The sequence below is a fragment of the Orbicella faveolata genome, unplaced genomic scaffold, assembly GCF_042242905.1.
Source record: "Orbicella faveolata isolate gen_17 unplaced genomic scaffold, um_ofav_v1 contig_3, whole genome shotgun sequence".
Taxonomy (NCBI): domain Eukaryota; kingdom Metazoa; phylum Cnidaria; class Anthozoa; order Scleractinia; family Merulinidae; genus Orbicella; species Orbicella faveolata.
In genome coordinates, this window is record NW_028301558.1 from 1552238 (window position 1) to 1576367 (window position 24130).

The 24130-nt window shown below is 36.5% G+C and overlaps 2 protein-coding genes across 2 annotated transcripts in view; one reads left to right on the plus strand and one right to left on the minus strand.

Annotated features, from left to right (window-relative positions):
* The window catches only part of LOC110048762 (U3 small nucleolar RNA-associated protein 4 homolog), a 33991-nt gene extending 21980 nt beyond the window's left edge, over window positions 1-12011 (minus strand). Inside the window, exons 1-7 of the mRNA XM_089298510.1 lie at window positions 11809-12011; window positions 8978-9032; window positions 7302-7421; window positions 4498-4566; window positions 2110-2194; window positions 918-1010; window positions 272-347 (exon numbers count right to left, since the gene is read on the minus strand). Coding sequence (XP_089154636.1) covers window positions 272-347; window positions 918-1010; window positions 2110-2194; window positions 4498-4566; window positions 7302-7421; window positions 8978-9032; window positions 11809-11927 — 617 coding nt within the window. The 5' untranslated portion in view covers window positions 11928-12011. The remainder of the gene's footprint in view (window positions 1-271; window positions 348-917; window positions 1011-2109; window positions 2195-4497; window positions 4567-7301; window positions 7422-8977; window positions 9033-11808) is intronic.
* A 19-nt stretch (window positions 12012-12030) lies between these two features.
* Window positions 12031-24130, plus strand: part of LOC110048763 (RNA cytosine-C(5)-methyltransferase NSUN2-like) — a 45856-nt gene continuing 33756 nt past the window's right edge. Inside the window, exons 1-4 of the mRNA XM_089298509.1 lie at window positions 12031-12149; window positions 14231-14326; window positions 15364-15458; window positions 23704-23808. Coding sequence (XP_089154635.1) covers window positions 12129-12149; window positions 14231-14326; window positions 15364-15458; window positions 23704-23808 — 317 coding nt within the window. The 5' untranslated portion in view covers window positions 12031-12128. The remainder of the gene's footprint in view (window positions 12150-14230; window positions 14327-15363; window positions 15459-23703; window positions 23809-24130) is intronic.

Consider the following 24130-nt stretch of genomic DNA (forward strand, 5'->3'; position numbering starts at 1 on the left):
TTAGTTTTGGTAGTGGCTCAGCACGAAACAATTTAAAGTAACTGAGTAAAAAATGAATTTTACTCCCTTGCAAAGTAAATCCCAAGTGTCTTTAAAATATGTATTTGTAATATTGTAAACCTTTTGAACTTTGCAACAAAACAATTACATACAAAAGAGAAACTACAAAAGCTAATGGACAGCAAGCAATATTTTTCTTTCTCTTTCCTTCTCTTTTTCTTTTTGTCTTGCAAACATGATGTTACTTCATGAAGGTTTAAAGTAAATGTACCTTGTTATGTGTATTGCCCATATAAGAGTACTTCTAGAGTGAAATTCCTCCACAGTAATCCTTAAATTGCAATGACCTGGATGGGTTGAATGACAAGGAAAATGCATATTCAGGGCTTGAAAAAACTTGAACTCCAGCCTGCCCTTCAGATGAGCCTGAAATGTCACTTACACTGGAAAAGTTTTAGTTGAGTTTAAGTTTCTATTTCAATTAGTTGTAAGAAGACTTGCCTGGGCCCTTGCCCCTCAGGCAAGTGAGAACAAAAAGTTATTTGCCCAGAACAAAATATTCTTGTGCCCAATGAGTGGATGGCACTTTTTTGAGCCCTGCCATTCCTCTGCCATTTTTTTATCCTCCCATTTAAAATTTCTGCTGTGATACTAATAACTTTAAGTTAAAACACCATGAAACTTTCTAGTTACTTGTTTTTTTAGTGATAGCAGGGCTATATTTTTAATTGTTTCATCTCATACTTCCAAGATATTAGGTACACCAGAAAGCTGACTTTGAAGCATACTCACTGCTAACATTTTAGGCATAAAACTGTTTTATTTCTAATGTAGTCAAGACACTCATTAAAAATGTTTAGCAAAGAGTTAAATGAAAATATTAAGAAGTTTGAATACAATGATTGTTGTGTTCTTACCAGATTTAATGTTATAAACTCTTACTGTACTGTCTGATGCTCCAGTCACCAACACATTATTATTTGGATGCCAACTGAGACACAGGACTCTACCTGGAAGAAGGTAACACCAGAGTGACTCACTGTGGAAGGTGCATGCATGCTAACTGTGACTCACATGACATGACCGGAGGGCGCTCCAGTAACTAACACATCTGTGCAACTACTGTGACTCACATGAGGTGACTGTACAGGACAATGCAGTATGTAACACATCTGTGTGACTACTGTGACGCACATGAGGTGACTGTGCAGGACAATGCAGTATGTACAGTAACACATCTGTGTGACTACTGTGACTCGCATGAGTTGACTGTGTAGAACAATGCAGTATGTAACACATCTGCGTCATTACTGTGACTCACATGAGGTGACTGTGCAGGACAATGCAGTATGTAACACATCTGTGTGACTACTGTGACGCACATGAGGTGACTGTGCAGGACAATGCAGTATGTAACACATCTGTGTGACTACTGTGACTCACATGAGTTGACTGTGCAGGACAATGCAGTATGTACAGTAACACATCTGTGTGACTACTGTGACTCACATGAGGTGACTGTACAGGACAATGCAGTATGTAACACATCTGTGTGACTACTGTGACCCACATGGGGTGATTGTGCAAGACGATGCAGTATCTAACACAACAGTTACTGTGTGATTACTGTGACGCACATGAGGTGACTGTGCAGGACAATGTAGTATGTAATACATCTGTGTGACTACTGTGACTCACATGAGGTGACTGTCCAGGACAATGCAGTATGTAATGAATGTATGTCACTAGTGTGACTTATATATATAGGCACATACAAGTAATACTTGTAAGTCAGCTACATGTAAATGAAGGGATGGATGTTTGGGTTCTTGAAGAATTTTTAAAACACTTAAAGAGTGTGTTGAGTTTGAACTCAAAAAGGATGCTTTACACCTTCCAGTTTCAATGCCACAGAAAATTTTATGATTCAATTTTCAGAAAACTTAATAAAATTTTTAAACAGCCAGATCTAATTAAGCTTTAATACATGTAATGGTATTTGTGGGGTAATCATCATGAGGCGTGACATTCCTTTGGAATGGAGACACCCCTGAAGGAACATGATAACTTAAGTCCCTATTAACAGAGACTGAAAGTGTAGGTAAGTACCTTCTTGTTGATCCAAGGATTTGTTGTATACCAAGTCATGAGTTGTTATTTCAAACAGTCTCACTCTGCCATCTTCACAGCCTACCTGTGATATGACAATTAAAAGAGAATCAAAAGACTCTTTAAGGTGGCCGAACACAGTTTTCAAGAGCCTATGCCTAATTCACCATTACTTTTAAGCTATTTATGCTTTAGCGCTCGTTTTTTGCAAGAGTCAAGGTTAACCACAGAAAAGTTTATTCTCGCATTTTGGCTAAGGTTTGTGCTGTTGCCATGGCAACGGGGCTGGTTAAAAACAAGGCTTAAAAAATGGTTTTTGTTTATTTAAAAAAAATCCAGTCGTTAGATTTTTTTCATCTTTTGCTCACTACGAATTGACATTGAATCCCTTCTGTCAACACTGTTCCAATAAAATTTTGACATAGGCGATTTTCGTAATTCGCCATAAATCATTTTCACCGCATGTTCTGTATTATTAAAAATTCCCTATGTCAAAATTCAGATTTTTTGCGATAGATCATTCACGTGGTTTCTGAACTATTTTTTTGCCAAATTTCTTGAAATTCTAACGACTGGATCGTCAGAAATCCGCAAGTTTCTGCAAAAGCAATCGGTCTCAATTTTTCGAACAACTGCGCATGCGCTGCATTTAACTGGGTTCTTTCGGTAACAAAGAGAAAGCTGAGAATTGCTGGTTTCTTTGCGTCGTTACCTTTTCTAACATATCTTTGTAATAAAAGACTAAAGCCATCAATACACTGCGTTCAATAACAGAGAAAAAATAGCACAGATAGTGAGGGTGTTGAGTAAATAAAATGATCGCTCTTTGCAATCCTTGTGTGCGCGCTCGATTGCATCAGCAAAAGCGCGCGCGAAAACTGTGTTCGGCCACCTTAAGCCAACTCGTTACATTTAAGATGGACATGTTTCATTTAATACATAAGACAAACTTAGGGTGGTCAAAAAAAATTTGAGGAGTTTGTATGTTACATGTACATGACATAACGTAAATTTTACAACAGACTGCAAACATTTAATTTGCGGGTGTCAATTGCTATTATAACTATTGCTATAACTCCCTCTAGCTATGATATCAGTCGTTAAAAACAATCGAACAAGATCAAGAAACATAGCTTTCAATAGAAGGTATCACTGGTACATGTAAGTTGTTAATTCATAAATATAGACAAAATAATCCATTCTGACAAGAAGGAGCTTATGGTTACACATTCATTTTCACTACATTAACCATTACAATGGTTTGATCACAAATGGACTGTTTAGTCACTGACAGCAAATGCTGCAGTAAACAAGGAACCTTGTCTGACAGTCTTGCTGAATGATTTGATTTCTTGGTACTGTATTACAGGTACATGAGGGCATTACCCCTAGAGATGAAAAGGTTCTTTTCCATTTCACAGACTTTTCTTCCAAAAAAATAAATTTATTATAAGCATTCTGACATCAATAAGCACCCTGCCTCTAATAGGCACCCTCCCTTGAGCTTGCAAAATAGAATATAAAGTATCTGAGCACTAAACCAAATTACTATGACAAGCCTGGAGGACAACAATATGTATTTCAATACCACTTGCCAGAAATTGTAGTGTTATAATTAATGAACAATTCAAAACCTGACTGAGTACAGATTCAACCCTTTCATCTTTCTTTTGGCCACCACAGGTGAGAGGCCCACAGTCATTAATAAACACATACACTGTAACTTGCTTACACCATGCTAACGCAGGTCATGTACATTAATTTGAATCAACTTCATTATCTATTTACACTGCAATTACAAAGCGAATGATGCTTCAAATAAAATTCAACTATTTGACTTACAAATTGGAAGCTATGTAATTTTATGGTTACCGTACTAACAAATAAGCCATATTATTCAAACATTTGAAAAAATATTATAGTAGTCAGCATAATTTCAGAGTAAGCCATGAAATCCCTAAAGGATCCAATGGACGTAGTTAAAATAATTATAACATTTATCAAAGATTCAATGTATGACTGTGTCTTTGATAAAAAAATTCTTCTTAGCAGATATTGTTGTTCATATACAAATTTTCGCTCACTCGTGATTGGTCTAAACGTGTCGCGTTACTGAATATGCCCCAGCTAAAAATGGGGAATATCCGAGTCATATTCCCCAATTTTCAAACTGCGCAAGTTGTAAAAAAAGCATGATAGCCTCCATTTGATGGGAAAATTGGCTAGGATGTTTGTTCTTGGACATTGCCTGTTCCTCAAAGTTCACAGTTTTCCTTGAGCTATGTTCTTGGAAAACTGTTTGTTTTTCAGAACAGATACTGTCTGTGGAAAAATATCCCTACTAGCATATTTTTCACCAGAAATGGAGGCTATTGTTTGTATACTTACTGCCAAGTGAGTTTTTTCATAATTAGCTGATAAACACCACACAGCACCGCCAAAAGAATCCACTGTTACCTGAAAGATGAATTTGAAGCTTACATCAGGCCAAACAAATTGTTACATTTAGGAACAAATTAGAAAAAAAAAGTTAAACAGAACAGAGCCTGCCCGGTACATGAAGCTCAAAAGAAAATAGCAAAGTGCCACTTTTAAGCCCTGCTTAGGCTTATCCAACTTTATAACTAAGGGGTTCCCAGTGGGGTTCATTAGGGAGGTTGTATCAAGGGAGGGGGGTTTGTTTAAAACCAAATAAAAATATACCATTTGGAAATGAGCTAACAAGCAGCATCAAAAAACGTTCTGACAAATGAACTATTGTAAGAAAGACACTGATTAACTGTTCTGAATTGCACTCCACCTATAAACATATCAATTGGCTTTTTATATTTCAAGTATGAAGTTCTGTCTGGACCATTTAATATCAACATGTACTCCTAAAGTAAACTATTTTCAGAAACATAAGACAGTTTATAATATTCTCAAGATCAACTCAGTAAGTCATTTGACTCCCTTATCTTATCCTTATTCACATATGGCCTAGATGTCTGGGGATTTGCTTGTCGGAAGTATCATGTCTCAAAACAAGCCTACCACTATGGATATTCCACCAAGGCTGATTTCAAAATATTGACCTTAGCTGAAGGGAAAGATCAACTTTTGTCCAACAAGATCATCACCACAAAAGACCACCCACTTCAAGATTTGCTGGCACTAAAATGGTCAAGAATACTTAATAAGAAAAAGAGGGCATGAATTCCTACTCCCCGGATAAGAACTCTGAGATAAAAAAACTTGTACATGAACTGATGTCTTTTTACACCCGCTTTCAGTGTTATGTGCATAGGCAACATCTTTCGACCATCTTTTGACATGCTATGTAAACAGCTGAAAGACAGCTTAACTGTGAAACTGGCAATTTTTCCAGTTATTAGCGGAACAAAATTAATGACAAGTAGACGATAATTATCAACCTCAAATTAAATGAAGATGATTGTGGACTTTTATTGTTTCCTGACTTATGGGATAATTCAAACAATTTTAGATTTGGGCTGCTTCCACTCAGTTAATATTCAGAAGATGTAAACATTCAAAACAGTCAATTTATCTCTCACAGAATGACTTCTTGATACTCCTAGCCTTAGTTTGATGTCAAATAAATTCATCTTTCATGACTTAAAGTGGAGTTCGACCGTAAAGAAGTCACTTGCGCCTACATTTTTTACACAGGCCAGGTTACATAGCATGTCGAGAGATGGCAAGTTGAAAGATAGCTGCTATGCATGTAACACTGAAAGCGGGTTTAAACTTGTGAAGAATTTAAATTGTTCTCATCTTATTGTTTAATTGTAGATTTTAATTACTATATTTTAAATTGCATTCATCTTGCTTTTATTCAGACTCACATCTGCTGAATCACACATTTTTCAATAAGAAATAAAGACTTCATTCATTCATTACCCAGTGGAATGGAGCCCACAAATCATGAATTACTAACTTTGTTGCCCTGCATTTTCAAACAGTTACTAAACGTGAGCAATATGAGAATCAACCATACCCAAATTTGCGATTAGCAAACCACAAGCCAAATCTTGCCCTAATTTCCTGCAATATCAAGTCACTGATCTCAAATTGCTGCAGTTTTAGCTCGTTTGATTGGTCTCCCCAGGGGTATTTTGGGTTGATGATGGCTATTCTAAATCAGGCATAAAGCTTCTGGCATCTTTGGAAACAGCAATTATATTTACTAGGTTGCTAATAGTGTTAACATGCATCCTCAATCACTCACTACATGCGAATTGCCTATTGCTATTAAAAGCCTTGAATTAAAATGCCCATGAAGGAAACGTTTTTAAATTGCTGATTATTTGAAAGGCTTAAGTTTGCAAAGAAAATTGCAAGAAAATTCTCAACAGTTCAAAATTACATTAGAGGTTTCGGGAAAGATCTTTTTCAAGTTAATGCTTTCTCCGTTGTCGTTGTTTTTTTTTGATTATGTAAAATACCGTTGTTGGCTTTAGGATGACCCTTGATGCAAGGACGCATCTCTTTTATTGGAAGGGGGGAAATGTAATGAAACTGATATAGTGATTGCATGAGCTATGATGCGCGTGCTAAGATATATAACGGTTGTATTTGAATGTATACTCGCAAGAGTTCTAAGACTAAGAGACGGTTATATGGCGAGTACGGGATGCGCAATGTACTCGTAATACAGCGTATATAAGAGACTCACATTGTGTAGTAGCCTGTGTGTGTTAGTAGACTTGCCATGTACAAGTAAGCTAAACGTTGAGATACAAGTAATTAAACCGTTGGCTGTTGGACTCCTTGACTGGAAGTTGTTGTCGCCCGCGTGCGTTACAGTATTCACACAAGCTTTTAGAAAATACATTGACCAACACAGTCAATGCAACATATGTGCCGTGCATGATGGCAAGGTTGGATGTAATACTGTCAAATATACAATGGTTTTCCTGTATTCTGATTGGCTGTATTTTCTATGGCATGGTATAAAAGTGAATATATATGAACAATCATATATTTGAACTGCGGAGAAAGATATGTCAAAGACATGATTGATCATCACAGTTATATCCCTCTCACACCTGAATTTTTTTCAGGCTTTAATTTCACAACTGCTTAAGCTGTGTGTATAACTTGGATGATCAATCATGTCTTCATATCTTTCACTGCAGTTTAAATATATTATCTTTCATATAATGTACAATAAAATATTGTTGATGAATTACCTTGGGACGTAAGCTGATGAGATCCCATTCAGTGATTTCAGCATGAAGACCTCCTGTAAATAATCTCCCTCTACTCCATTCAAGTGATTCTACTGATGTGCCATTACAACCAGGAATGACCTAGCATGTGAACAAGAGATCAAGAAATGATAAATGAAACATCAAGTGGTTTTAACCACTCAGTTATCGTCATTAAAGCTTGAATATAGCTTAAGGGCTGACTATTGTGTAAAAGTTTACTAAATATTGCAAAATCATCAAGATATTGAGGCACTGTTATGGTGAAATTGCACAAGTTGGGATTGGTAGTGCAATAATAATTTGATAGAAAGAAACAAAATAAAACCAGACTACAATTTGTTACATCATGAGGTGTTAAATATAATGTTAATAATAACAATATTTATTGTGAATGAGATAATTATAAGCTATATCTTGATGAGTGTGCTCTGCTCTTAGAGGAAATGTTGCAGGAGTTTCAATAAAAAGAGAGACTGAGAGAGTTCTTGTTTTAGACTAGCTAGTCAGAATTAACTACAATAAATCTTGCGGAGACTTAACATTAAAGAGCGTATTTTTCTGTCAAATCAGCAATTTACTAATATTTTTTGTAAAAAAATTTTTTTTTTTAAAAAGAAATAAAAAAAACATACTAACATTACATAAAACAGCAATACATTGTGAACAATACTACTTACAGTTGAACCTTAATTACTTGCAAGATGACAAAATCATACATTTTTTATAACATCATAGGTTTAATATTCATTTGACAAAGCAAATGGAAAAAACATTTCTCCTGGCAAAATAATGGAATACACTAGTTTTCAAATTTATTGTTGTTTTATGAGCAGAATACATAATCATTTATATTCCCCATTCCTTTCCACATATTTTCCCTTCTATCTAAACACTAACCATTAAAAAAATTGAGTGAATCTTTTTTGTCGAATGGCTGCTCTAATTATTTTACTACTTGTTCAAGAGGTGTCATAGCCATTTGTTTGAAATTTCCTAGGTTTGCCTCTCTAAAATTTTATTTAAGGCATCATAAGATTGCTCCATGATCTCAGTGGATATTTCCTTGCAGTCAGGAAGAAAAGTAAGGTTTGTTTTGGTAAAGCATAGTGACAGCACTTGACACTACTCTAAATTTCTGAAGCTAGTGATATACATCATTCAGCATGAAAAGCATGATCCAATTCAGGGCTCCAGTGTATATTGACCTTTGCACTTATTTTAAATAGAAACCTACATTATAAATTATTGACATGTGTGTCACTTGTATATCATGTCAATTGTGAATGGAAATTTCGGCTAAGCTACAGAATACACGGCCACATTTAATCATCCACCAAACGAGCTGGCTCATTTGGCTCGTTTGCTCCTTTGTCATCCACTGCCGAGCCAAACGAGCCACTAAATATATAAATATATAGACCTAGGACTTAGCATATAAATTGAAAATTTATTCCTTGTTCTTTTATCCACTACTGAGCCAAATGAGCCACTAAATATATGCACCTTCAAAAGTGGCCATGCATTGTGTAGTTGCTCTGAAATTTCTCTGAACTAACCTACTTGTGCTTTAAACGGAAGCTATGTAACAAAGGGGTGTCAGAGAACACAACAAAATATTTACTTAATAAATGAAATATAAATAATTTTTAACTTACAGTTTCCTGATACCAATTTTCTTTGAAATTCCATATCTCTATACTACTATCTGCCCTGATAGGGAAAAAAGGATTCAATAAAAATTTAATGGCAGCATAATGGTGTGCAGGTACATAATTGAAGAAATCCTGTAATTAAATAGTATTTTCTGATAGACACAGTTACCACAAAATGATGTTCTCAGACATCAATAGCATAAAGTGAGTTCTTGAATAATTTCAAATTAAACTAATTAAAAGTGATACCTACTGAATCAATTGTAAGAATGTATAGTAAAATTAACATTAATTTGATTCTTGTTATAAGCTCCAGTCTAAACCAGCACGTTTGCGGAGAGGACTTACAACCTTGAGTTAACTATGAAATTCACGGGAATATATATTAACCTTATCATGATAAATACTGGGCTTGATCATTATATTATTCTGAATCAGTAAATTAAAGTGCTTATTGCAGTGTGTCTAGATGTCTTGCACCCAGACAGCCTCTTTAAAATACAGTTGAACCTGTATTAAGTGGTCAGTCCCTCAGGGACCGCCTAATACAGGTTGCAAGAAAAACAGTTCAAATACAATCAGTGCTGAAAAGACAGTTGACCTCAAATTAGAAACATTCATTTCCGACTTTTAATGATGTGCGAAAATAAACAAGGAAATCATTTGTTGTACCTCGTGTGTTACATTATTAGGAACTGTATGAACAAGTAATTGACACTGTGTGACCCTTTAATCAAGGCAAGACAATAGTAAAAGTCCCGTTGGGACTTCGTAAATGGTGACCACAACCGCTTAAGAGGTGACCGCTTAATAGAGGTCAATTTTCGGGACTTCGGAGTTTTAAATAGCCAGAATACCAATTTTCAGACCAATGCTGTGTAAGGCTGAGATTTAATGATGATGTGAATATTATTAGACTTTGAAAACTGACTGCTTTATACAGTGCTGCTTAATACAGGTTCGACTGTACTTCAGGTCTGGAAGTCAGGCAATTTTCCAATTTTTGTGTTACTATTACAATATGCCTTTTGCAATGGTTGGTCTTGTGACCAATAATTACTGAACTTTTACATGTAGCTACAGCTAAATGAATTTAACTACTGGAGTTTTAAATAGCCAGAATACCAATTTTCAGACCAATGCTGTGTAAGGCTGAGATTTAATGATGATGTGAATATTATCAACATAGGTGTTTTAAAAACCATTCACCAAAAGAATTACAGGTAAAAATGAACAACATTTCAATCACTGTTTGGTCATTCTCACTATTGCAAAAATTAGGAGGTTTTGTAAGGAAGCAAGGAAGCTTTGCCCTTCAGAAACCTTTTCCTTCGTTTATCACTACAAAAGGAAGCTGGTGGCATGAAGCTTTTGAGTCATCTAGACACTGCATTAATTAAATCACGTCCAGCCAATTAACTTATGCGAGCTTAAATATGTCCAAAGTAGCTAGATTTCTACAATACTGTATTAACTTGGGTTGACTGTACTAAAGTGCATTCAATGTGAAGCTCACGGGGACGCCAAATTGGGTGTCTGGAAAACCCAAATAGTAAATAGCGAATAGTCGCGAATAGTGAACAACGAATCGTCCTGAATAGTGAATAGCGAATAGTATGAGTAGTGCGAATAGTTGCATCGAATAGTGTGAATAGTGGCGAACAGTCTCGAATAGTGGTGCATAGTAATAAATAGTGGCAAATCCTAGCAATTAGGGTACCCAGTATCTCGCAGTCAAAACCTCGAAGCAACATAGGATGGGATTTTCCCACTAGAAAGCACAAACGCTTATCAGGACAAAAGGTGTTTCTACACGTAATTTCTTCTGTTTTAACCGCTGCAAAAGCGTAAATACGTCTTTATTAGGCTATCCTTGTGTTTTCTGTTTTCTTAGTAATGTTGGCAATGGACAGCCCTAGCCTGAGTCCGGAGAAGAAAAGGTAATAAATTCACTGAAATTCTGTTGCTCATTTGGATAATTAATTAACACAGGATATATTAGATCTAAAACGGTGACTATTGATGACTATTGATGACTATTCGCCACTTTTTGTGGCTGTTCACCACTATTCGCACTATTTGAGACTATTCACACTATTCAGGACTATTCGCTATTCGGGTTTTCCAGACACCCTGCCAAATTAAAGTTTTAAAAGGAAACAATATCAAGCATATGTACAGTGGGCCATTCCAGTTTTTAATCTGCAACCCCCCAGCTTCCCTATTGAGGCATCCGGAAATCTGAGGGGGAAGGGGAGGGGGAGTCTTTAAAGGCTGTTTCTGAGGGAGTGACTGTGTTGGCACCATTGATCTTTTAATGAATTGTGAAGGGGGAGGTGTCTGTCGGCACTTTGATTCTACTTTTTTGGGGTAAAAAGTTTACTTTCCTGAGGGGGTAGAATTCAAAGTTCCTCAACAGGGCAGCGGGATGGGGGGGGGGGGGGGGGGTGCAGATATTGAATGGAATGGCCTAGTGAGGAAATCACACCTGCAGCTAAATACAGGAAATGCACCTTATTAAAGGCAGAGCTAACCATTCCCAAGTCAGTGCTAACTTACACTAACCGAAACACTACTGTACTCAGGCTAACCTGCGTGCTGTCAGGCTGGTATTTAGGCTGCCGGAGTACAGTTTAGCGTGGTGCAATTCCTGTATTTAACCGCAACTGAAACCAATCAAATTGAAGCTAACTAAGTTTAAAACAATCTTTGATTTACACTTCTTGTATTATTAACTGAAAGATAGTACAAGTTAAGTATTGCTCTCTACAAATCGCAGTCTTAGCTGTTGCGAACACCACGTGGATCCACGAGATGTGAGGTATCCACCTTACCTTGATAAAGCAAGTCTGCACGGTTCATTACAGTCTTCAACTGCCATGCAGTGAATTGCTTGAGGTACATACTCTATGAATCGAACCCTATGCACTGTATACTTCGTTTTACAGGCCATTAAACGATCTACTTGTTGATAAGAATTGTCTCGATGTAAAATAAATACAAATTAGGGAAATAGAGCCCCAGATTCTCTTGGTCAGCAGTAGGATACAGTCAGCAATGTAAGTCGATATGTCATGTAAGCCAAAGTTTCCTTTGCCATCACGTGTGTGAAGAAGGTCTCAGCGCTGTTTGTTTGTGGATTTTGGTATTCGATATGGGTAAAAGGAGCCGAAGGGTAAGGTTTTATATTTAAAGCTTAAAGTAGCACTCAGACCTCTCCGTATAAACGTCTGATAGAATGGAAAATTCATAAGACGGGCGGGGAAAGAACCCGTTTGTCGACCCAAGTCGAGTCGGTCGAGTCTTCGACCTATGACTCTTGTCTTCTACTGACTTGCTCTGGTGTCGTTCTTCAGTTGCCTAGAGACAAATTTAGAGTAGTTGTACACAGCAGGCTATACAGGCTATGAAGGTTAGTGTGAAGCATATAACACTTACTTTCATATAGCCTGTAAACCTGCAGTTGATGACTGTGGGCAAACTTGTATGATAATGACTACACAGATCTCTGACACCTAAGGCCCGGGTCGCACTAGAGCCAATTTTGTTTGTTTAAGTAATAAATTTGTCAACAAGTAGCGCAAAATAAGTGCGACCCCAACTCTCAAAACTTGCCAAATTTTTGTGGATTGCCAAAATTTTGCCAATCTTCAAAGAAGCCAAAGTGCTGCCTCGGAGGCTTCCAAATTTTGGCAAAACAAACAATTTTGTTTTTTTTTTTTAACCATTTAACTGTCATGTTTTTTAAAACATGTCTGGATTAAATTATGGCGAGAAAATAACTTTGATGGCTAGTCCAGTTTGGCACGTGCGACAGCGAGACAAAATCATTTTATTACCCGGTCCATCTGATGCTTTTTACAGTTATTTCAATGCAAACAAGGAATATGAGCAGCGTTTTTTATTCAAATTCTTGACTCGTACCCTGAATCCAGTTACTGGCAGCAATTTGAAGAGACGGTTTCAGTGAGACAGTCTTCTCAGATCACAAGTGGCACAGGCAACAACACAAATGCAAGCCAATCAAAATCTGCTCATCTAATTATGGGCCGAAAAATCACGAGTTGCTGTAGAACGGAGAGTCAAGAACATGCAGCATGGAGAAAAATCTGCGAAGAGTTTACATGTAACTCTCGCATGGAATCTTATAAAATACTTAATTGAGAAATCGGTAGATCTTGTGACGTATATTTCAATCACTAACATTTTGGTTCCAACATGTTGGTTTAGCAACCACTGCCAAAATTTGGAACTTGCAAAATTTTTGCCAATTTTTTTCCTGGCCAAAAATTGGAAATATTTAAATTTGCTCCAAAACTAGTGTGACCCAGCCCTAAGCTAAATATTGAAAAAAAAAAAAATGCTCACATTTTCATCACAAGTTGCGGCTTATGTTGAATTTTCGAAGAACAGTGTCCAGTTTAAACCCACAGCAGCAGATCACCAGATAACGTTGCATGTACTTACTTCTCAAACTCATTAATAATTCATCAAGTTTAAACAAAGGAAATCATGACCGTGACGGTGTTTGGATATCTGATCTTAATTAGCATAGATTTTTACGATTTTATTTCTCAGTTTTCTCCTTAGTTTTAGTTTCGGTTGAGAAGATATGTCAAACACTCAAGATATAGTTTGACCACATTTCTAAACACCTTGAAATTCATCAAAAATACTTCGCTATGTGCCGTATTTTCAACTCTCTTCTTGGTGTTTGGAAATGTGGTCAAACACGGTCTTTTGTGTTTGATATATTACCTACTTATCACGGGAAAGAGAGGTCACAGTGATCTTACAGTAGGTGGAAAAAAGGAGAATGCATAGATCTGCTAGCATACATGTATCTTCTAGTCACCATGGCTTCACACCATAGTTAATACTGTATCAGAAAAAAAAAGCAGACCTCTGCTTGGCTCTCTTTCAGCTTTCTTTACAAACAAAGTCCCCAGTATTGATGGGTCAGGGACCTTGATTTTACAGTAGTGTTGTTTTCAGTAGTAGAGGCTAGGACTTCTAACACCTGGTTATGTTGCAAGGTATACTAATGGAGAACCTTCTCACATCTAGCAAGGATGTGTACCAGAGATCCTCTCCTACCACCTACACAATGAAACACCTTTGACTTATTCAGCTTCCAAGTTGACAGGGGTTGACAAGAGGTCTTACACTGAGTGCAGGAGCATAGTGTACTTTCACACACCTACCCATGGCCCAGACACAAAATCTCATTTAATTGTTGTGGTATTAACTTTTCAGGAGAGATCCAGACCAGCAAAGAGGTCAGGAGCTAAAGCACCAATGCAGTGGGTGGAATTTGTAAGAAAAAATGATTTGTTTGATCAATATTACAAGGTAAGGAAATGCAATTTGATTGTAATGAAAGTTTGATAAATGGAAAGGACATGCTTGTTATGAATGATATCAGTTATAGTCTTAAGTAGTCACATATTGGGATGTTCTCTTTGAAGGGAATATCTGGAAAATTGTTAGCATCCCCCAGTCCATTTGGTGCCTTTTGCCAACAATTGTTGCAAACTTGTTTTACATGAGTTCTTACAGGAGACCTACCTAGGAGATGTGTTACATTTTACAACTACTGTGAAAATACCTTATTTTAACAAGAATATCGATGTTTAACATAAAGAACAAGATATGTTAAAAATTTGAAAATCTGATGCATGCACAATGCCGGGCTGTTGAACGCCAGGCTGTTCAAAGTCTAATAAAGCTAAGCCAGGATAAGCAAGAATTTTTATTTTAGTTTTGTAACCTTGCAGTGAGGTTTTCTGTTCATATCGTTTGGCCTTCTGTTTGGAGTTTGAATAATCTAAAATTACACTAAACAGAAGCAGTGAGAAACATCTTTATGCAAGGAAAATTTATACTTTTGTTCACTTTTAATTCTGTGTTAGCATTGACCAGCTTCCCAACAACCTGGCCCCTGATTATAACAAGTTAACCTGGTTTGAGCTTGCAATCCAATCGAAAACCATTACCTGCACAGTGGTCAACTTAAAAAAAAACCATGTGGCCTCCATGAGCTCTAAACTTGAGCCTGCAATGTGGTCATGTGATACTGGTTAGAGGATACCTTGTTTTGACAATATATCAAAGATGTACACTGTAAACCAATTAATTTCAACATTCTGAGTGGAAGTCGTCTCTATAGTCTTTTCAGAAAGTTCTACCCTTACCCAGACAATCCCAGTAGGTGAATTACTGATACTCTTCCACAGCTCAAACCATTTACTATCATGTGCTAATGTGTTTTAGTAACTACGTGTAAATTAAATTAGAAGATCAGAAACACACATCGACATGGTTTTTTTATTGGTGGGAATTATGTTTGACAAATTATTGTACAGTGATAGTCTCTCTAATTAATACAGATTCAGCAAATAGTTCCTGAAGAAGAGTTTCCTTCATTTATTGAAGCAATACAGAGAGAACTTCCAAGCACATTTCGTATTACAGGAACAAGAAGGTAAAAAGAAGATTAAATTAAAAAATAATAGTAGAACCAGTATCGAATTCTCAACATGTCTGACATGTTGGGGTCACTAGACATGCACTGAAGTAAACTTCATAAAATTATTACAGTATCCTTAGGTAGAGGCTTTAAAACTAATTGAGAATTTTACAGCGTCAGCCCCCAGAATTTTAATATATGGTACTTGATAACTATGAGAGCCAGTAAGACTCTCCCTGGTTAAAATCTTATCTTCAAGGATCCTTGAGGATCTTTATGAGGATCTTTGTGAGGATCTTTGTGAGGATCTTCATCAAGATCTTTAAAGATACTGGTCAAGACTTTTAAGGACCCTCAAGGATCTTCAAGGATCTTAAAACTTCTTGCCAGGATCTTCAAGGATCTTGCGAAAGATCTTGAAGGATCCTTGAGGATCCTCAAGGATCTTCAAAGATCTTGGCAATACCTTCACAAGATCTTCAAAGATCTTGCCAAGATCTTGAAGGATCTTTAAAGATCTTGGGAAGAACTTTGAAGATCCTGGCAAAAATTTTGAAGATCCTTGAAGATCCTCAAAGACCCTTGAAAATCTTGACCAGGATCTTTGAGGATCTTGATAAAGAATTTTGCAAGATCCCTAAGAACATTGGCAAGGATCTTGCTCAGCTTGTTAAGATCTTGCAATAGCCTCAAAGATCTTTGTCCAAATTGTACAGTTCTAATAATTACATGCATTAGTTTTTATCAGATTTAAGGACACACAACATGTCACCAGATTTCAGGTGACTCAGGCCCCAACATTAAGCGTTTTAACAAAGGATATGTCCACAATTTGCAAATGAAAAAAAAAAAAAAAAGAAAATACTTGTGAACATAAATTTTGTTTGTGTAATAATTCTTACTAAGTTTTTCAGAAGTTGTGAACCTAAATTCTCTTCATATTATTTGTGTTTTTCATAAAAAAAGACGCATATCACTAAAACAAAAAAGAAGCCTTAAAAATTATTTCGATTCTGTGCTGTGTACTGCCTCAGCACCCTAAAGTTTATGTGTCTCACTTGATGGAATGCAAATCGATGTTATTCATCACAAACCACGTACCTTATCTTTGAGGCCTTTCAAGTTCTTTCTCCAACAGCTTCATTGATTTTTACTGCTGTGAAGCTGTTTCATCAAGTGATATGAGAAAGAACAAAGCATAAAGCTTTGTATCCATAGTGGAGGTTGACATGAAACTTTGAATTTAGTTCATGTAAGTAGTACATTTTGTGATGTCTCAAATAAATACGTAAACAAACGCTCAAGAGTGCACAGTACAGACTGGAAATCATCTTCAAACAAATAAATAATGTCTGCAACTTGATGAGAAGGTAATAGCTTGAATGAAACAAGTTGAAAATTAATACAGTCGAACCTCAATTATCCAGACTCGTTGGGACTAGACGAAATAGTCCGGATAATTGAGGGTTCAGATAATCGAAAATATGGATATTAATGAAGACCGAAACTGTTTAAATAAAGCAACATTTCATCGTGGAACAACCCTTTTACAAATCGTTTGGAAAACAATATAGGCCTACTGTATATCTTGAACCACTCAACTCTGAGCCTATCACAACTCATTGGAGTGTTCTTCATTGGTTACGATGCATGCGAGCGCTGCTTTTGCTCTTTAAAAGCAAAACAAACTTGCTTTTGACTGCCCTTTTTAATGCTATAGTTTTAAAACGAATATTGCTACGGATCTTGATCATGAATAACAAATATTCATGACAAAATTGGGACTAGAGAAAAAGTCCAGATAATCAAGAGATCCGGATAATTGAGGTAGGGATCAGGCATGCTGTCATGTTGCAAATGCCTTTTTCAGTAGATTGGAGCTAATTTGGCCCATATCCAGCCTGAAAATCTCCAAAATGTCCAAAAAATGTGTTTTTGGCAAAAAGGTCCAGGAGTCAATGGGTTGATAACCAGTGAATAACTAGAACAGAAGCACACAGCAACATGAAATTAATATCAGCTAAATACATGTACAATGTACATTGACCTCTGAAGGTTTCATGTACATGTAAGTTAAAAGCAACTGCTCATAACAGAAACACAATTTCAGATCAACTTCTATGACAAGCTTTAAATTTAAGTTATGATTGTACAAGAAGAAAGACACTCACAATTTCTGCAGCATGTTGCCAAGATAAAAAAGGTAAAGGTAAGGTTAATTTTGTATACGAGCCAAGTGGCCCGTCAGGCCAGAGCTTATCCCGGTTTCTGTAGCATGAAGTGACTAGGAGTATTTCTACTCCCCCCTGGATGGGATGCTAGTCCATTGCAGGGTTACCCCCAGCATTAAGTTCGTCGGTACCCATTTATACACCTGGGTAGAGAGAGGCACTGTGAGAGTAAAGTGTCTTGCCCAAGTACACAATACAATGTCGCCGGCCAGGGCTTGAACCCGGACCGCTCGATCCAGAGATGAGCACACTAACCACGAGGCCACCGCGCCTCCCCAGCCAAGATCAAGTTTAGGGATAAATTTCTTTGCAGTGCTGATCATCAAAACACCATTTAAAGTCTTAATCCAGAGGCCTTATGATTCTTTATGCTTACAATTTCTTTTAGGGCCAAAAGAACTAGATTTTGTTGCTTATAAACATCATTCCTGATGCAATTCTGTTCGAATAACTGTTGAAATTAACACGCTCCTTTCTCAGAGCAGAGATTATTATTATTATTATTATTATTATTAGTATTAGTATTAGTATTAGTATTAGTATTATTAGAGCATTGCATCATAGGTCATGGGACTCGTTCCCAGGTTCTTATCAACATTCAAATCCAAGATGGCGTCTCGTGCCTAGCATCAGTTCAAATTCAGCTTTTAAGGTGGCTTACTACAGTTTTTCGGAGGCTCACTAGTACGTGCTTTGATTGCCTGCCAGACTTCAGGATTAATCGCACAGGAAAAAATGACGCAAGTAACCCTAAGAAGAAACGAAAACCACTTCATCCTTTGAAAGACGTTAAATCACTTCGGTATACGTAGCAATAGTTTCAAACTCCGTTCAAATGTGTGTTTAAGCCTAGGGCCTAAAAAACATGACAAAAAAGCTCAATAAACAACCGGTAAAAGTGCTGTAATTTACTCTTACTTTCTCACACGTGATACATGGTGTCAAATGAGTGCGCACTTAAATAAAGGGCATGCGGAATTCAATTCTCGTCCAAGGTTGTAAAATTCAGTCTTTGATCAAGTATAGCTTGAAAACCTACCGTACAACTCATGATGAAATTTCCTCAGTTGATTTGTCGGGGTGAATCACGTTTAGAGCCAAGATTTAAAAAAAAAATCTGTAAGAGTGATTTTGAGCTATTTTTGATTTCACATTATTTTTTCTTAGTTTGCAAAAAATATGTCTTACCGATTTTCATTTTACTTTGGATGAATGTTAAATCAGAGCCAATTTCTTATTCCTGAAAGTTTGAGGTGGGGTCATACGGTTAGATTTTGAGAAAAACTAGTGCCCAGTCTCTCCTTAGCTACTCGTTTGTTCATTTTGGCTCCTTGTTAAGGTTTAATTGTTCAAGTTTCACATAGAATGATAAAAGACTTGAGCAAACAGTAAATAGAGAAAGGAAAAACATCTTGGAACATTTTTCAAGAGAGATGGCTGTTATAATCCATCAAAACTGTAATAAGCCACCTTAACTCTGTTTCAGTGACTCTAGAGGCCACGCATAGGCTGGAAAGTATTAAGACATCACTTGCAGACATCATTTGTCTTGAAGAGTTGGAAAACTATCTACTTGTGAGAAGCATAAGTCTTGATGAAGAGATAAAGCTTGAAGGTTAAAGCTTGAACTTAAGCTTAAGTCTCATTTTGGCATGCGATTGTCATCTCTTTCTCATTCAACCTTCTGTATTCCCAAAGGTAAACTAACTGCTTTGTAGTGTATGTTTCTAAAAGAAAACTGAATGTCAACATGAATAGTCGATTTGAGCTTCCCTCATCCAGATTTCCGTGATCAAACTTAAAATTATTCTTGTTTGAACATTGGTGATGGAATTTGTAGATTATTGTAAGTTGTAGTTTTTTGCTGCAGTAAAATCATGATTTACAGTGTTACAATTTAGCGAATCTTGAATTGACAAATAATACAGAATAAAATTTAATATTTTATCACTAAGATGTACTTTGCCATTTTTAAATTATTAAAATAGATTATTTTTTTACATATTTTGCAATGCAAAAGACATGGATTAAATCAACATAAGGGCAAACTGTAGTATTAATTATTATATACAGTTCTAAGGTGTTCTAAATAATTGAGTTATTTTTTTGTAAAAAAAATGCCTCTTAGTCGGCGCATCGGGTCATGTTATGGACGGGTCAGTGGATGAGTGAGTGAGAGAGAGATATATGTATGTCACACCAATCAGATTGGATCTACTATAAACAGCCAATCAAATTTCTTGTTGTAAAGGTAAAAAGTATGTGAGAAGATTTCATCCTGATACAGTTTAGAACAGCCATATTTATTCTTCTATAAAAGAGGAGGAAGTATTCATATATTGGGCTTACTTCGACATTTTCAGTGGGTTAGGCTGAGGAGTTTAGTTATGACCGAGATCAGCCTTGAGTTTTGAAACAGTTCATGAGTTAGTAATATGCAAATGGATCAAGATGTTTTAATTTTTAGTTACAAAGGTAACTTGATACTTTTGTTTTTCACAAGGAGTAAATTCAATTAGAGGTCACGAATAGTTGCGTCTAGTTCTTAGGACATGTTTTAGAGGAGATGAGACTATTTAGATTTGAAAGAGTTCTAATGTTTACAATGGTAAGTTCAGGTAACGATTGTTTTGTTCTTGTTGCATGCAAATATAATGAGATATTTTTATTTTTTAGTAACAAAGGGTAATTTGACACTCTTGTTTTTCACAAGGGAGTAAATTCAATTAGAGCTAATGAATCGTCACCACTTGTTCCCACAAGATGTTTGCTATTTTTAGTTACAAATGGTAACTTAACACTTTTGTTTTTTATATGGGAGTAAATTCAGTTAGAGCTGACAAGTTATCGGCTATTGTTCCCAAGAAATTAAACCAAAAAAGAAGCTTTCATTTCTGGACAGTTTTTACGTCTCTGCAGTAGTAGTTTAATATTTTTATTTGATGGGCATTTTATGACATTCTTTTAAAGGTAGAATTATGAAAACTGTTCAAATGTTCTTTGAAGACTGCGTGGCACCAAGTTAAAGTGCAGTTTAATTAAATCAGACTTTCAATGTGTCAGAGAGTTTTTTTCTCTTTCTTTCAATTTTCGGTGAGGTAGTATTGTTGTGTTGTGTTGTGTAAAAAGGGTAAACTTACGACTTGTATAAAATGCGAAAAGTTCTCTTAACTTGAGCATTTTTGAGCAAAAATTACTCTTGAGGAGTGGAAGGGCTGTGTGATCAGTGAGTGAGTTATGCATGTGCACGTGTCACACAAATCACAGTGTGGGTTGTATCAAAGAAGAATCAAATTGCCTGTTAGAAAATAAGATGGTATCTACATTAATCTGGATAAGTGTCAGATTGCTGTCATTTGTTCAGTGAAACATTTTATGGCTTACTATTTAGTTATCTTACCGTATGTACAGCATAAATTCCCAGTTTCTTTCTTGCTGTACATCGCAACTGAAAAAACTTGTCAAATTAACCCAATCATTACTGTAAACAGTTCCATGAATGCTGCTATCTCTGAGACTTCACAAAAAATAACTCTTGCACGCTTTGCATGCCTATGTTTATCAGCTGACAAGCTGATAATCACATGTGCATGTACAGTCTTACATTGAACACCTGTTGGAATTAGTCTAACAAACTTTACAAGATCCTTCCAAGAATCCTATTAAGATCTGTAAAGGATCCTCATCTAGGATTTTCAAGGATCCTACTTGGCTAGTGAAGATTACCAGAGATCTTTGCAAGATCGTGATCAAACCCTCGAATATCTTGGAGGATTTTAGCAAAAATCTTTGCAGGATCCTTCAAAAAAAATTCCTTGAAGAACTTTCAAAGATCCTCATTGGATCTTCAAGGATCTTGAAGGATCCTAGCAAAGATCCTGTTAGGATCTTACATACATACATGCATACATACTTTATTGGCTCGTACCCACGGGGCTTTTCAGAGTCAAGGGTCAGAGCCAGAATCTTACCAAGGATCTTTGCAAGATCTTGATGAAATCCTTGAAGATCTTGAAGGATCTTGGCAAAGATCTTTGTAAGATCCTTCAAAAGATTTCCTTAAAGATCTTTCAAAGATCTCAATGAACCCTCAAGGATCTTGAAGGATCCTAGCAAAGATCCTGTTAGGATCTTACCAAGGATCCTTGAAAGATCTTTACATCAAAGATCTTTGAATATCTTTTTGAGATCTTTAAAGGATCCTTAAAAGATCCTTATCTTTAAGGATCTTTGGCAGGTCCTTGAAGATCTTCAAAGATCCTCAAAGATCCTGTGAGGATTTTTGCCAGGGAGAGCTACTTTATTATGTGAGACCAAAATCAAAAGAAAACAGTTAATGTGCAAATTTCATGAACAGTAGTAGATGTGTAGTAGTGGGGATCTTTAAAAAAGCTCAGTGGAGCTTGCTAGATCTCCTGCCATTTCTTGTATATCATGTAAAATGTATTGTGATGTAATGAACTATTGAAGGCGAGTAAAGGATTGTATGTGTACAGGCTGTCAACACCATTGTACACTAAACTTTTCCCAAATCGAGTGGAAAGAAATCTGAAATTTCCATAATTTCAGTCAGAGATTGCAATTGATTTTAATAGAGTGTTTTCATTGTCACGCAATAAAATATAAAATCAAAAACCATTCAGTGGATAAGGTCAAGAAATTGTGATATTACAATGAAAATGTTCCGCACAAATTTACAGAGCCTAGTATGGAGCCATCATTTTGGTGTTCCTCTGTGGTACACCAATGTGGCAGCTGGAAAATAGTGTTAACATCTGGAACTTTCTTTGGTTATCTGGGACAAGATCATCTGCACTGAATAAGTAAACATTTAAATAGGGACTTTTCTAAATATGACGTCTTAAAATGGCTAAAAATCACGAGATAAATACATATTTTTCGACAAACACGATCGTAGCTTTATGTCACGCACCGCCATGACTTTGAAATTCAAAATGTGCTGCTTTCCAAATGAAGGGCGCCATTGAGCTGGAAAGTTGTAAACAGTTGTAACTTCAGTACCTCTTATGCTTTGGTGGCTCTTTAGTTTTGGATTTAAGAATTTGATGACATTACATGAAAACACTCTATTATGGCTTTGACTGCTATATGCAAATTTTAATTGCATTGGCCCCTGAAAAAAACTGCATATGTCAATCAAACCTGTCAACAATCAGTGATCTGACCAATTAGAGCCAGTACTAGAATCTAGTGTACAGCAGGTGCCTGGAAATGGCAGCGTAAAACCTTTGTCCACAGCTTCTGCCTTCCCATCGCCCCACCCCAACCCCCCTTTGCCACTTCACTCTCCGCTAGTTCCTTCTTGGCCCTTGCAGCCGGAGCCTGTAACACAGGCTATATTCAGCCTTGTGATTGTGCTGAATGAAGTTTTGCACTTGCTTTAGTTTGAATTATTGTTTTGAATTATAACAGATAACAGTTTGAGTCTTTAATTCCCCCCCAAGATTTTGTACTTTCTTACACTGTATCTTCCAAGAGTCCTTCAAACTTGCCCCCCTTCACCCCCCCTGGGAGGGAGACTACTGTAAAAAAAGGACATGGTTACCTGTCAGAAATTTTGAAAAGGACCCTTACGAGGTACTGTACCAAGATCCTGTATTGCGGGTGTGGCTTGAAATTTTTTTTCACCCCTAAGAGGTACCAATTCTGAGACAAAATTAAAAATCGTTTGATTTTCAAATATCTCCTGTCATATATTTTTCGGTTCAATACCCTAAAGGGTATCACAAAAGCTCTTGCTGTGGAACTTTTCAGGCTGAACACCCTAAGAGGTACTAAAACCACTTTTTTTAACCCCTAAAAAGTATGACAAGCACCCGTGACCTTTTTATATGGGAGTCCTTTCCCGGGTCACACCTACAGTCTCATTAATATTTTGTTATTGGCAGCTTTGGTCTCTCAAGTAATATACAATGAGAACAAGGGTCTTTTATGTCCTTAATAAGTAAAGTGTAACTTGTGCTAGTCTGTCTGACAGGTTAATCTAACCAAACTCTTTTAATCAACAGTCATGCTCAAGAACTGTTAAATGCTATCAGGAAATTTTTTCTTGACGATCTACAGAGTGTGCAGGTTGATGGAGGAAAGGCTGATCCTCCAAGACCCCTCACATGGTAAAAAACCTTGTGTGTGTTGGGTTATCATGTCTGCTCATTATTTTCTTACATTTAGTATTGTTTTCATGCAAATCCTAGGTTTTAGCACCTCTCCAACAGCTGTTTTTGTTTCGGAAGTAAATAATAATGTTTTCTTTGATGAAGCTTAAGAGGTTTACACTTGAAAGGTGCAGGTTATGGGTTAACTGAGTGTGGTTTTAATTTATTTTCATATTCAGCCATATTGTCCTTCTTAGTCAGAGCAGGAAACGCAGTTTCTTAGGCATGTTATTATGCGGTGACAAGCCTGTTGAGAAATTGTAGTGAAACATTTTAACAA